Source organism: Pantherophis guttatus, chromosome 5, assembly GCF_059756535.1.
Source record: "Pantherophis guttatus breed Tessera chromosome 5, ASM5975653v1, whole genome shotgun sequence".
NCBI classification, from domain to species: Eukaryota; Metazoa; Chordata; class Lepidosauria; order Squamata; family Colubridae; genus Pantherophis; species Pantherophis guttatus.
In genome coordinates, this window is record NC_142067.1 from 70,537,523 (window position 1) to 70,550,948 (window position 13,426).

Here is a 13,426-nt window from a genome sequence, read left to right on the forward strand (position 1 = left end):
GAGGCGTCAGAGGCGGTTCGGGAGTTCATGGCTTCCATGACGGCCATGGACCTGACCCAGTTAGTTCAAGGCCCAACTCACATAGGGGGACACACTCTGGACCTGATTTTTGTCTCTGGTCAGTGGTTGAATGATCTTGGTATAGGGGACCTAGATATTAAACCCTTGTCATGGACAGATCATTTGCTCCTCCAACTAGACTTTCCTACCACCTTCCCCCGCCACAGGGAGACGGAGCCAACTAGATGGTTCCGTCCCAGGCGCCTGATGGACCCCGAAAGGTTCCTGACGGAGCTTGGGCCATTCCCTGAGACCCTGACACATGACTCGACTGAAGAGCTGGTGGCCGCCTGGGAAAGGGCGGCCGCCGGAGCTTTGGACCGCGTCGTGCCTTTGCGGCCTCTGACCCGATGCCGATCTCAACTGGCTCCTTGGTTTTCTGAGGAGCTGAGAGAGATGAAGCGTCGGAAAAGACGCCTAGAGAGCATTTGGAGGACTAGTCAATCCGATTCCGACCGGACACAGGTGAGGTCTTATATCAAGACCTACCTAGTGGTGATAAAAGCGGCAAAGTCTAACCACTTTTCCGCTCTTATCGCATCTGCAGAGAACCGCCCAGCCGCCTTGTTTAGGGTGACCCACTCCCTTCTTCGGGGGGGGAGTGTGGGAAGATCCCTTGCAGGGTCATGCTGAGGATTTTGTGCAATTCCTGCATGATAAAGTCGCTCGGATTCGGGATGGCCTGGACTCCGACTGGATGAGTCCACGGGAGGAGACGAGGGCAGGTCTTGAGAATGTTATCTGGGAGGAGTTTGATCCTGTGACTCCCGAGGATGTGGACAGGGTTCTGGGTAAGACTAGTGCCGCCACGTGTTTATTGGACCCGTGTCCCTCCTGGTTGGTGCTGGCCTCCCGGGAGGTTACACGAGGCTGGCTCCGGGGGATTATAAGTGCTTCTTTGAGTGAGGGTGCCTTTCCTGCCGCCTTGAAAGAGGCGGTAGTGAGGCCCCTCCTCAAGAAGCCTTCCCTGGACCCGGCTGAATTAGCCAACTATCGTCCAGTCTCCAACCTTCGTTTTGTGGCGAAGGTTATTGAGAGTGTGGTGGCACGACAACTTCCCCGGCACCTGGATGAAGCTATCTATCTGGACCCGTACCAGTCGGGCTTCAGGCAGGGGTACAGCACAGAAACGGCATTGGTCGCGTTGGTGGATGATCTCTGGAGGGCTCGGGACAGGGATTGCTCCTCTGTCCTAGTCCTATTAGACCTCTCAGCGGCTTTTGATACCATCGACCATGGTATCATGCTGCAGCGGTTGAGGGGGTTAGGAATAGGGGGCACCGTTTTGCGGTGGTTCTCCTCCTTCCTCTCCGACCGCTCGCAGTTTGTGTTGGCAGGAGGACAGAGGTCGACCTCGAGGCATCTCGCATGGGGAGTGCCGCAAGGGTCGGTCCTCTCGCCTCTCCTGTTCAACATTTATGTGAAGCCGCTGGGTGAGATCATCCATGGTTTTGGAGTGAAGTGTCATCTGTACGCTGACGATACGCAGCTGTACATCTCCACTCCAGACCACCCCAACGATGCCCTTGATGTGATGTCCCGCTGCCTGGAGGCCGTGCGGGCCTGGATGGGGAGGAACAGGCTCAGACTCAACCCCTCCAAGACCGAGTGGCTGTGGCTTCCGGCGCCCCGATATAGTCAGCAGGTGCCATCGCTGACTATTGGGGGTGAATCTTTGCCCCCCACAGAGAGGGCTCGCAATCTGGGTGTCCTCCTGGATGCACGGCTGTCTTTAGAAGAGCACATGACAGCCGTGGCCAGGGGGGCCTTTTATCAGGTTCGCCTGATTCGCCAGTTGCAGCCCTTTCTGGATCGGGACGCCTTGCGCACGGTCACTCATGCCCTTGTCACCTCCCGGTTGGACTACTGTAATGCTCTCTACATGGGGCTCCCCTTGAAGAGCATTCGGAGGCTCCAACTGGTCCAGAATGCGGCCGCGCGGGTGGTTATGGGTGCAACTCGTTGCGCCCACGTGACACCCCTCCTGCGCGAGCTGCACTGGCTCCCAGTGGTCTTCCGGGTGCGATTCAAGGTGTTGGTTACCACCTTTAAAGCGCTCCATGGCATAGGACCCGGGTACCTTCGAGACCGACTTCTGCCACCAATAGCCTCCCACCGACCAGTCCGCTCCCACAGAGAGGGTCTCCTCAGGGTGCCATCGGCCAAGTTATGTCGGCTGGCGACACCCAGGGGGAGGGCCTTCTCTGTGGGAGCCCCAGCCCTGTGGAATGAACTGCCCCCGGAAATACGTAAGATCTCCGACCTCCGGGTGTTTCGCTGCGCTCTGAAGACCCTGTTGTTCCGCCAGGCCGGGCTATTAACATAACGTTTTAAATTGGGGTATTTTTAAATTCCTGGGATTTTAATTGGAGCCTAATTATTTAATGATTTTAAATTTTAACTGTTGTTTTTGTTTTTGTGTTTTTAAATAGGCTGTACACCGCCCTGAGTCCTTCGGGAGAAGGGCGGTATAGAAATAGAAATAATAAATAAATAAATAAAACTACAGAAACACACAAGCTCACAAAGTTTGCACAAAGCTGCATATATAAAAGCAAGCTATTGAGTCACGTAAAACGTAGTTGCTTGATGGTTTTTGATGTGTTTCTGATTGCCCTGGGTTTGTTTTCCTGTTTTCCTGGGTTAATCTTGGTCCAGATCTTTTGTCTTTCTTATCCTGTGGGTTAATTCTCCCAGGAAAGGGGAAATGGGGAGTTCCAGATGAGTTATTTTTAGCCTGATTCCCCTTATCTTAAAGGCTGTACTTAAGTGTTCCTTTCAGCTGGTGCTTTTGCCTGGGGTTTTCTTAAAGGAGGAAGGGCTGGCTTGAGTTTCTTGGCACTGTTTTCTGAGGTTTTTGGTGTTGTGAGGTTTCTGGCACTGTCCTTTTGGGGTATACTATACTTCCCACAATGACTTGATGATGGTTTTTATTCCAGTGGCTTTGTCTTTACTGTCCTTAGGGTTAGGGAAAAAACTGGTTTTATCTGCAGTCTTTTGGGGAAAACCTGTTGTTATTCTTTCAGTGTTTTCCTGGCACTGTCCTAGTTTTTTGGGGGAGGGGTGTATGGTCCCGCAGTTATCTATACATTAATCATAATCAAATACTAATACTATTTGCTTAGGGAGTGCGGGAGGACCCCTTGGAGGGTAGAGCCGAGGATTTTATACAGTTCTGTATGACAAAATCACTCAGATTTGGGAAGACTTGGACTCTGACTGGGTAGATTCAGGGGGGATGGTGGAGGCAGGTCTTGAGAATGTTATCTGGGAAGAGTTTGACCCTGTGACTCCCAATGACGTGGACAGGATTCTGGGTAGACTGAACGCTGCCACATGTTTGTTGGACCCGTGTCCCTCCTGGTTGGTGCTGGCTTCTTGGGAGGTGACACGAGGCTGGCTCCAGTGGATTATAAATGCTTCGTTGAGTGAGGGTGACTTTCCCGCCGCCTTGAAAGAGGCGGTGGTGAGGCCTCTCCTCAAGAAGCCTTCCCTGGACCCGGCAGTGTTAGCAAACTATCGTCCAGTCTCTAACCTTCACTTTGTGGCGAAGGTTGTTGAGAGTGTGGTCGCGCGACAGCTTCCCCAGCACCTGGATGAAATGGTTTATCTGGATCCGTTCCAGTCGGGCTTTAGGCCTGGGTACAGCACAGAAGCGGCATTGGTCGCGTTGGTTGATGATCTCTGGAGGGCTCGGGACAAGGGTTGCTCCTCTGTCCTGGTCCTGTTAGACCTCTCAGCGACTTTTGATACCATCGACCATGGTATCATGCTGCACCAGTCGGAAGAGTTGGGGGTGGGGGGCACTGTGTTGTGGTGGTTCTCCTCCTTTCTCTCCAAGCGGTTGCAGTCTGTGTTGGCAGGGGGGCAGAGGTCGACCCCGAGGCGCTTTATATGTGGGGTGCCACAGAGGTCAGTCCTCTCGCCTCTTCTGTTCAACATTTATGTGAAGCCACTGGGTGAGATCATCCGTGGTTTCGGGGTGAAGTACCATCAGTACGCTGATGACACTCAGCTGTACATCTCCACCCCGGACCACCCCAATGATGCCCTTGAAGTGATGTCCCAGTGCCTGGAGGCCGTGCGGATCTGGATGGGGAGAAACAGACTCAGGCTCAACCCATCCAAGACCAAGTGGCTGTGGTTTCCGGCATCCCAATATAGTCAGTTGGTGCCATCACTGACTATTGGGGGCAAGTCGTTGGCCCCTAAGGAGAGGGTTCGCAACTTGGGTGATCTCCTGGACTCATGGCTGTCTTTAGAAGAGCATTTGATGGCCATGGCCGGGAGGACTTTTTATCAGATTTGCCTGATCCTCCAGTTGCGTCCCTTTCTAGATCAGGACTCCTTACGCACGGTCACTCATGCCCTCGTCACTTCCCGCCTGGACTACTGTAATGCTGTCTACATGGGGCTCCCCTTGAGGAGCACCTGGAGGCTCCAACTGGTGCAGAGTGCAGCTTGTGCAGGAGAGGTGTTACATGGGAACGCCACGTCGCTCCCATAACCACCCATGTTCCCATGTAACACCTCTCCTGCACAAGCTGCACTGGCTTGCAGTGGTCTTCCGGGTGCACTTCAAGGTTTTGGTTATCACCTTTAGAGCGCTCCATGGCTTAGGACCTGGATACTTACGGGACTGCCTGCTGCCACCAGCAGCTTCTCACTGGCCAGTACACTCTCATAGAGAGGGGCTCCTCAGGGTGCTGTCGGCCAAACAGTGTCAGCTGGCGGCCCCCAGGGGGGAGCCTTCTCTGTGGGGGCAGCTGCTATCTGGAATGCGCTCCCCCCGGAGATACGGAGGATCCCGGATCTACACACCTTCCGCCGCGCCCTCAAGACCTTTCTATTTCAACAGGCTGGCCTGGCCTAACTTTTTCCCTTTTTAAATTGTAAATTTTAAATTTGTCTTAACCATTGGGGGTGTTTTTAATTTGTCCTGGGCCAAATTATTTAATGTGGTTTTATACTGTTTTAAATTTTGTAATCCATGTGCTTTATTTTTTGGCTGTTCACCACCCTGAGTCCTTCAGGAGTTCGGCGGTGTATAAATCTAATAAAATAAATAAATAAATAAATAAATAAAATCCATTTAAGTGAACTTTCCTTATATAATTGGTGTTTTCTTTTATACTTTTAGATTTCTAACTTCTGTTTCTGTTAGGTAGCCATTGATAAAACAAATCCCACATTAAAAAGTATTTGAAGCCTTCTCCTTGATTTAAATTGTTAATTCATTCATTTCTGCACATTCATTCTAATGAATATGTTTTTATTCATTTTCATATCTTTGTTTTTCCACTGTTGTGCAAACACAAATCTAGCAGCTGTTAACATGTGTAAAATTAAATATGTATTCCCTTTAAAATGCCCAACAAAATATTTCTGGTTTTAAACCCATATCTTACTTTACCATTGTTTCTAACCATGATTACACCACTAACTCTGGAATAGCTACTTGATTGTACTGATCTAAATACTCAACCTAATTCATATGTTTCTATTTTTTGAACTGAGGAATAAATTTCATGAAAAATAATTCAGTATTGCTCAGTGAATGTACCTATGAAAGTCATCCTTCTTGATCTAAGTTCTTGGCTGGAACACTTTATCTTTCTTTGTTGGACCCAATCACATCTTGAAAAGACTGTACATTGTTGGGTGAAAACAGAGATCACTTCTGTTATCTTTAGTCCTCAGTTTACAACCACAATCAAGTCCAAAGCACAAAATTGTTTTTTTTTCTTTTGCAGTAGTAGCCTTTAACAGGATGAAAAAGCAACAGAGTTTGACCTCTTTATTCACTAAGAGACCAAGACTGGAACAATCAGAATCAGATACAACAGAATTGGATCCAAAACTGTCACAAGCACCACAAGCACCAATGCCACCACTTGAATATGGAGAAAGCATGAAGTCAATCTCCTCAACTGAAAGTCTTCCTGATCTTCCTGACTGCTGGCCATGGCAGCAATATAGCAGCTTCCAAGAGAAGTATGAGGGACTGGAAGCTTCAAACAAAAAATTAAGTTGTAAGTACTGCGCGCAACATGAATTCACATTAGAGAAAGGTGTTCATGTTTCCAGAGAATGGAAACATTTCAAGATTGAGGCAGCAGGGACAAGTAAACAGGTATAGCAAGCATCTCTTAGGAAAAAAATAAAAGAACATTTCATATCAAAATCGCACATCATTTGCAGAGACAACATAAAACAACGGGAGCAGGATGCTATAACAAAATCGTAGATAAGTCAACTGAAAAACATTTATCTACTATTTGTAAAGTATTTCTTACAGTTTAGTCTGGCACAAAGATGTACACCATTTTCAGACATAGGAGAGGTAGAATTGCTAACTACAATTGGAGTAGATCTGGGAGTAGGATTGCATTCACAGAGAACTGCAGTGAAAATAGTTGATTTCATTGCAAAAGAAATTAAAACTGAGTGTAAGGATCGCCTCTCCTTCCAACTTAAGAAAGTAAAATCTCTTGAAATGTGGTTGTTCAAAAGAGACCTTTTATTAAGCAGAAGTGATAGCCATCCAGTTAAAGCATGATCTGAATACCCTTAGGCAAGACAAGTAGGATTAAAGCAGTAGAGACCCCTCCCTTTAAGTCAGAATGCAGATTTTAACCAATATACAAGTCTGAAGATGTTTTATTTCCTAGTTTCCCTGAGAACCCAAACAACCATGCATTCACACTGTTATTCTTTAAAGTGAAACAACCCACATGGCTATCATAAAAATTCCTCCAAGTAAAGAGGATCTCAGGGCTCTTTGGCGCCAGGATATAGGTTGTAAAATATCTGTTGACACAGGCAATGCTAATAAATCGAATCCAAGTCTCCCCCATCCTCCAATTGAATCACTTTTAGGGATCTGACACTGAGATGTTTACCAGCATTTTTGCACAGAATCGGAAAGTGTGTTTAATCATTGATCAAGCCTCAATGCTATCATGCAAACCAGTTGTGATAATTTTTGTAAAAGTTGAGGATTCAGATAACCCAACAATATTTTTTGTTGAGCTTGTGGAATTGGAAAAACAAGATGCAGAGACAATATGTAATTCAGTTATGGAGAGTTTACATAAGGTTGGTTTACTATGGACTATCTACAAAAAAAATTAATAGCATTTTGCTTTGATGGTGCCAGCGTTATGCTTGGGAGAAAATCTGGAGTGAGCACTAGAATAGCAAAACAGTTTCCAAACATCTTTATATGGCACTGCTTAAACCATCTCCTCCAACTTGTTTTAGAAGACTCCATAAAGGACATTAAGCAATTAAACCACTTTAAAATATTTATTGACAAGATACACACCATTTTTCATAAATTCTGTAAGAGCCAGATGGAATTTTTCAACATATCTGAACAACTTGGACTTGAAATCGTAAAGATAGAGTTTGGGGACCAAGATGGGCTGTCTGTAGTTTAGGGTCAACCGTAGCTGTGTGGCATGCTTATCCAGCACTACACCAATATTTTCATGCGAATAAAAAATTCTCAGGTATGACTGCCCATCTGGAAAATATATATTTTAAAAATGATTTGGCATTGATGATCAATATTCTAAATGAAATTTCTCTTCTGTCAAATGCACTGCAAGGAAGAGATACAGACATCATAAAGGCTCAAAAATTTGTGGTGAGATCAATTAAATCATTTCAAATGCTTAGACAGAGAAAGGGTCGATAGAAAAAAAAGGTTGATGGAGTAATTGCTTCAGAAGCCTTCAAAAATATAAAATTTGTACAAAATCATCGATTTGTCGGACTTCCTCGGGAAAAACCTTTGGAAAACATCATAACCAATTTGAAGAATGGATTGTGAACATTTAAAGACAGGTAGCAAATTGCAAGACACGAATAAATTACGATTTCTCAATTTTTTGGAGCCAGATTACTGGAATACTGAAGAAGTAGTAGTTCCATGGCCAGAAGCTGAAGAACAATTGCTTGAATTTACTGACATTTTTAATTACCAAATTAATATGAATGATTATAGAGATTTCGTAGAAAATGCTTTAAAAGATCCCAATACAATTCCTGACAATATTAAAAAAGCTAAAGATATTGTCAGAACAATTGCTGTAAGTTCCGCAGAAGCGGAAAGGGTTTTTTCAAAAATGAACCTCATATCTTCAGAACAGAGAAGTCGCTTGTTTCCAACATAAGCAGCCTGATGACCATTAGTGTGATTGGCCTACCTCTACAAGAATGGGACCCTATTCCCACCATCAGACAATGGTTAAGAGCACACTATCACACAGCCGATGATCTGAGAGTCAAGAGTAAGAGAAGTGCAAGTGAGGAAGTGGCAATGATAGAACGTTGTGGAAACATCGTAAAGTTAAAGACAAATAACACTTTTATGTAAGTACTTGTGTACCTCTTTTATTGTTTTGTGTACTTATTTTATTCTTATTTAAGTAGTAACTGCACAAAATAATAAACTTACTTTTTGTATATCTTAGCTTTGTAGGTCATACATTGGGGCAAAGAATTCAGTGATGTCGACTTGGCCACTCCCACCAAGTCACATGACCACCAAGCCACGCCCACCAAACAAGCCACACCCACAGAACCGGTAGTAAAAGAATTTGAAACCTACCACTGAACACAATTCATCAGCTGGAACACTTATTTTCAACCACAGACAACTCTTTATTTACTTCTAGATAACTAAAGAAATAGGACACTTTATACAGCAAGTATTGTATAGTTAAGGTAAATAAACCATTATTATAATAATCTGCATAGAAATGAATGTAAGGACTTTTTTTAATTTTAAAATCAGACAATATCAGTACTTCTAGAATGTCACTTACCCAGCTGTGTCTCTTGAATTGTCAGCTTACTCTCCAAAGGATACAAAAGCTTTGGTGGTTTTTCTGTAAGTGGGGCTAGAAAAAAACAGAGACATATTTATTCTTTTAGAACTTTCTTGAACAAGAATATTTCAGTTGGTAATGTTAAAGTATTTTCAATAAGTCACAATCAAATAATTATCCAAAGAGTTAAAAGTTGTAAGAGGCTTTATTGTAAAATAACCAGGGTAACAGACTTCTTCTACACCGCAGATTTAATAAGAAGAGATCAAGAAAATAAACAGTGATGTAAACAGTGTGGGAAAGGACATGAGAAAGAGAGAGAAAAAAATTCAAGCGGACAGAGATAGTGTTTGCAAAGCTATTCCAAACTGTTGAAACCTCTGTGGCAGCAGAAAGAGGATTTAAGCCAGCTAAGGAGACATAGATGTTTGCATAAATACAAAAGCACATCATCAGTGCATATAAGAATCAGCACCACCCTACATCACTGCTTAGTTGAATTACTGTGATGTGTTCTACATGGGGTTGCCCAATAAATGTCATGGGGCCAGGCTATGTACAGGATCACCTTTCTCTGAGGGTAAATTATGTTGGATGAGCTCCAGGTCCTTTTCCTTAAATATTGTCATTGAGCAGGGCCTAGAACTTTGTCTTTTCTATAGCAGTTCCCCACCATCCTTGCCTTTAAGAAGGTCTTGAATAGCTGACTCTTCTCACAAGCACTGAAATATAATAAGGCTGGATGGTGGGTAGATGCATGACAGAGTGCTGCCCTGGGGTTTTATAGGACTTTTTATTAAACTTAATTTTATGATTGGGAGTTTCTTTTGTTTTTGCTGTTTTGTGAATCAGCAAGTGTTGTTATAATGTGTGTATCTTTTACACATTTTTTGTTGTTAGTTGTGAAGTCATGTCCGACCCATCGTGACCCCACGGACAACGTTCCTCTAGGCCTTTCTGTCCTCTACCATCCTCTGGAGTCCATTTAAGATCCTACCTACTGCTTCAGTGACTCCATCCAGCCACCTCATTCTCTGTCGTCCCCTTCTTCTTTTGCCCTCAATCTTTCCCAGCATTAGGCTCTTCTCCAGTGAGTCCTTCCTTCTGATTAGGTGGCCAAAGTATTTGAGTTTCATCTTCAGGATCTGGCCTTCTAAGGAGCAGTCAGGGTTGATCTCCTCTAGCACTGACCGGTATGATCGCCTTGCAGTCCAAGGGACTCGCAGGAGTCTTCTCCAGCACCAGAGTTCAAAGGCCTCAATTCCTTGGCGCTCAGCCTTCCTTATGGTCCAACTTTCATCCATTGCAACTGGGAAAACCATAGCCTTGATTAAACGCACTTTTGTTGGCAGGGTGATGTCTCTGCTTTTTAGCATGCTGTCTAGATTTGCCATAGCTTTCCTCCCCAGGAGTAAGCGTCTTTTAATTTCTTGGCTGCCGTCCCCATCTGCGGTGATCTTGGAGCCCAGGAAAATAAAATTGGTCACTACCTCCATTTCTTCCCCCATCTATTTGCCAGGAATTGAGAGGGCCAGATGCCATGATCTTAGTTTTCTTAATGTTGAGTTTCAAGACAACTTTTGCACTCTCCTTCTTCACCCGCATTAAGAGGCTCTTTAGTTCCTCTTTGCTTTCTGCCATTAGAGTGGTATCATCTGCATATCTGAGGTTGTTGATATTTCTCCCAGCAATCTTAATTCCAACTTTTGATTCATCTAGCCCTGCCTTTCTCATGATGTGCTCTGCATATAAGTTAAATAGGCAGGGTTGCCTATTTACAGCCTTGCCGGACTCCTTTCCCAATTTTGAATCAATCAGTTGTTCCGTGTCCAGTTCTCACTGTTACTTCTTGACCCACATATAGGTTTCTCAAGAGACAAATATGATGGTCTGGTACACCCATTTCTTTAAGAACTTGCCACAATTTGTTGTGATCCACACAATCAAAGCCTTTAATTGTCAATGACGGCTTCATCGTCAATGAAGCAGAAGTAGATCTTTTTCTGGAACTCCCTAGCTTTTTCCATGATCCAGCGTATGTTGGCAATTTGATCTCTAGTTCCTGTGCCTCTTCGAAATCCTGCCTGTACTTCTGGTACTCCTCGATCCACATACTGCTGGAGCCTAGCTTGTATGGTTTTAAGCATAACCTTACTAGAATGTGAAATGAGTGCAATGGTGCGATAGTTTGAACATTCTTTGGCATTGCCTTTCTTTGGACTTGGAATGTAAACTGATCTTTTACAATCCTGTGGCCACTTTTGAGTTTTCCAAATTTGCTGGCAAATTGAATGTACCAAAGATTTTGAATAGCTCAGCTGGAATACTCCTCCAATAGCTTTGTTGTTGTTCAGATTTCCTAAGGCCCATTTGACTTCACATTCCAGAATATATGGCTCAAGGTCAGTGATCACCCCATTGTGATCATTGTGGTTATTAGGGATGTTAAGCTCTTTCTTGTATAATTCTTCTGTGTAATTTTGCCACCTCTTCTTAATCTCTTCTGCCTCTGTTAGGTCCCTGCCATTTTGGTCCTTTATCATGCCCATCTTTGCATGAAATGGTCCCTTCATATCTCCAATTTTCTTGAAGAGATCTCTGCTCCTCTCTATTCTATTGTTTTCTTCTTTTTCTTTTCACTGTCCATTTAAGAAGGCACTCTTATCTCTTCTTACTATTCTCTGGAATTCTGCATTCAATTGGGTGTAGCTTTCTCTTTCTCCCTTGCCTTTTGCTTCCCTTCTTTCCTCAGCTATTTGCAAAGCTTCCTCAAACAGTCATTTTGCTTTCTTGCCTTTCTTTTTCTTTGGGTTTTAATTGCTACCTCTTAAACAATGTTGTGAAACTCCATCCATAATTTTTCAGGCACTCTGTCTATCAGATCTAATTCCTTAAATCTATTTGTATCTAGTTAAATCTACTGTATATTCATCAGGGATATGATCTAGTTCATACCTGAGTGGCCTAGTGCTTTTCCCTACTTTCTTCAATTTAAGTCTAAATTTTGCAATGAGAAGCTCATGATCTGAGCCACAGTCAACTCCTGGCCTTGTTTTTACTGACTATATAGAGCTTCTCCATCTTTGGCTGCAGAACACATAGTCAATCTGATTTCTGTGTTGACCATCTGGTGATGTCCATGTGTAAAGTCGTCTCTTGGATTGTTGGAAAAGAGTATTTGCTATGACCATCGTATTCTCTTGACAAAATTCTATTAACCTGTGCCCCACTTCATTTTGTACTCCAAGGCCAAACTTGCCTGTTATTCCAATTAACTTTTGGCTTCCTACTTTAGCATTCCAATCCCCCATGATGATAAGGACATCATTTTTTGGTGTTAATTCTATAAGGTGCTGTAGGGCTTCATAGAACTGGTCAATTTCATTCTCTTCAGCAACAGGGCATAGACTTGGATTACTGTGATATTGAATGGTTTGCCTTGGATTCAAACTGAGATCATTCTGTCATTTTGGGGATTGTATCCCAGTATTGCTTTTCCTACTCTTTTATTGATTATGAAGGCTACTCCATTTCTTCTGAGGGATTCTTGCCCGCAGTAGTATACCTGATGGTCATCTGAATTAAATTCACCCATTCCTGTCCATTTTAGTTCACTGATTCCTAAGATGTCACTGTTCAGTCTTGTCATCTCATTTGACCATGTCCAGCTTGCCCTGATTCATGGATCTTACATTCCAGGTTCTTATGGAGAAAAGATCTTTGCAGCATTGGACTTTCCTTTCACCACCAGATGCATCCATAGCTGAGCGTCCTTTCAGCTTTGGCCCAGTCACTTCACTCTTTCTGGCACTACTAGTACTATCCCTCTGCTCTTCCCCAGTAGCATATTGGACACCTTCCAACCTGAGGGGCTCATTTTCCGGTGTCATCCCTTTTTTTCTTTTGGTACTGTCCATGGGGTTTTCATGGCAAAGATACTGAAGTGGGCTGCCATTTCCTTCTCCAGTGGATCATGTTTTATCAGAGCTCTCTGCTATGACCTGTCCATCTTGGGTGACCCTGCATGGCATTGCTCATAGCTTCATTGAGCTATGCAAACCCCTTTGCCACAACAAGGCAATAATCCATGAAGGGGTTTTTACATATTCTAATGCACATACATCTGCATTAGAATATGAGTATATTAATGTAATCCTTGAGTTACAAGAACTTTATTAAATTTTTAAGGAAGATAAAAACTAACAGAAATGAATAATTGAAATAAGAAAAAGAGAAAAAATAAATCAAGTGTCAGGTCCCAGATATTTTTACAGGGACACTGGAATTTTGGTGGGAGGAAGGGGGGGATGAATAGAGTGGTCTGTAAATGAAGTTTCTGTTTTTGTTTCCTGTTTCTGTTTCCTGCATTACTGTGTTAATTTCTATATGAAGTCTCTGTTTCTGTTTCCCTGCAATGATGTAGTGTGGGAGGGGTTTGCTTAGCATTGCTTTAAATAGCTGGTTTTAAATGAGAAGCTTCAGTTCTTGCCTAGATCTCTTGTTATCACAAACCTTCCAATAAAAACTCC

The 13,426-nt window shown here is 43.7% G+C and overlaps 1 protein-coding gene and 1 pseudogene across 2 annotated transcripts in view; one reads left to right on the forward strand and one right to left on the reverse strand.

Moving 5' to 3' along the window:
* IL1RAPL1 (interleukin 1 receptor accessory protein like 1) overlaps positions 1-13,426 on the reverse strand; it is a 2,053,286-nt gene that overhangs the window by 554,270 nt on the left and 1,485,590 nt on the right. For both annotated transcript variants that reach the window (XM_087895235.1, XM_087895234.1), the window contains exon 6: positions 8,895-8,969. In XM_087895235.1, the coding sequence (XP_087751361.1) occupies positions 8,895-8,969 (75 nt within the window). The remainder of the gene's footprint in view (positions 1-8,894; positions 8,970-13,426) is intronic.
* On the forward strand, positions 7,015-8,443 carry LOC148113455 (E3 SUMO-protein ligase KIAA1586 pseudogene; annotated as a pseudogene).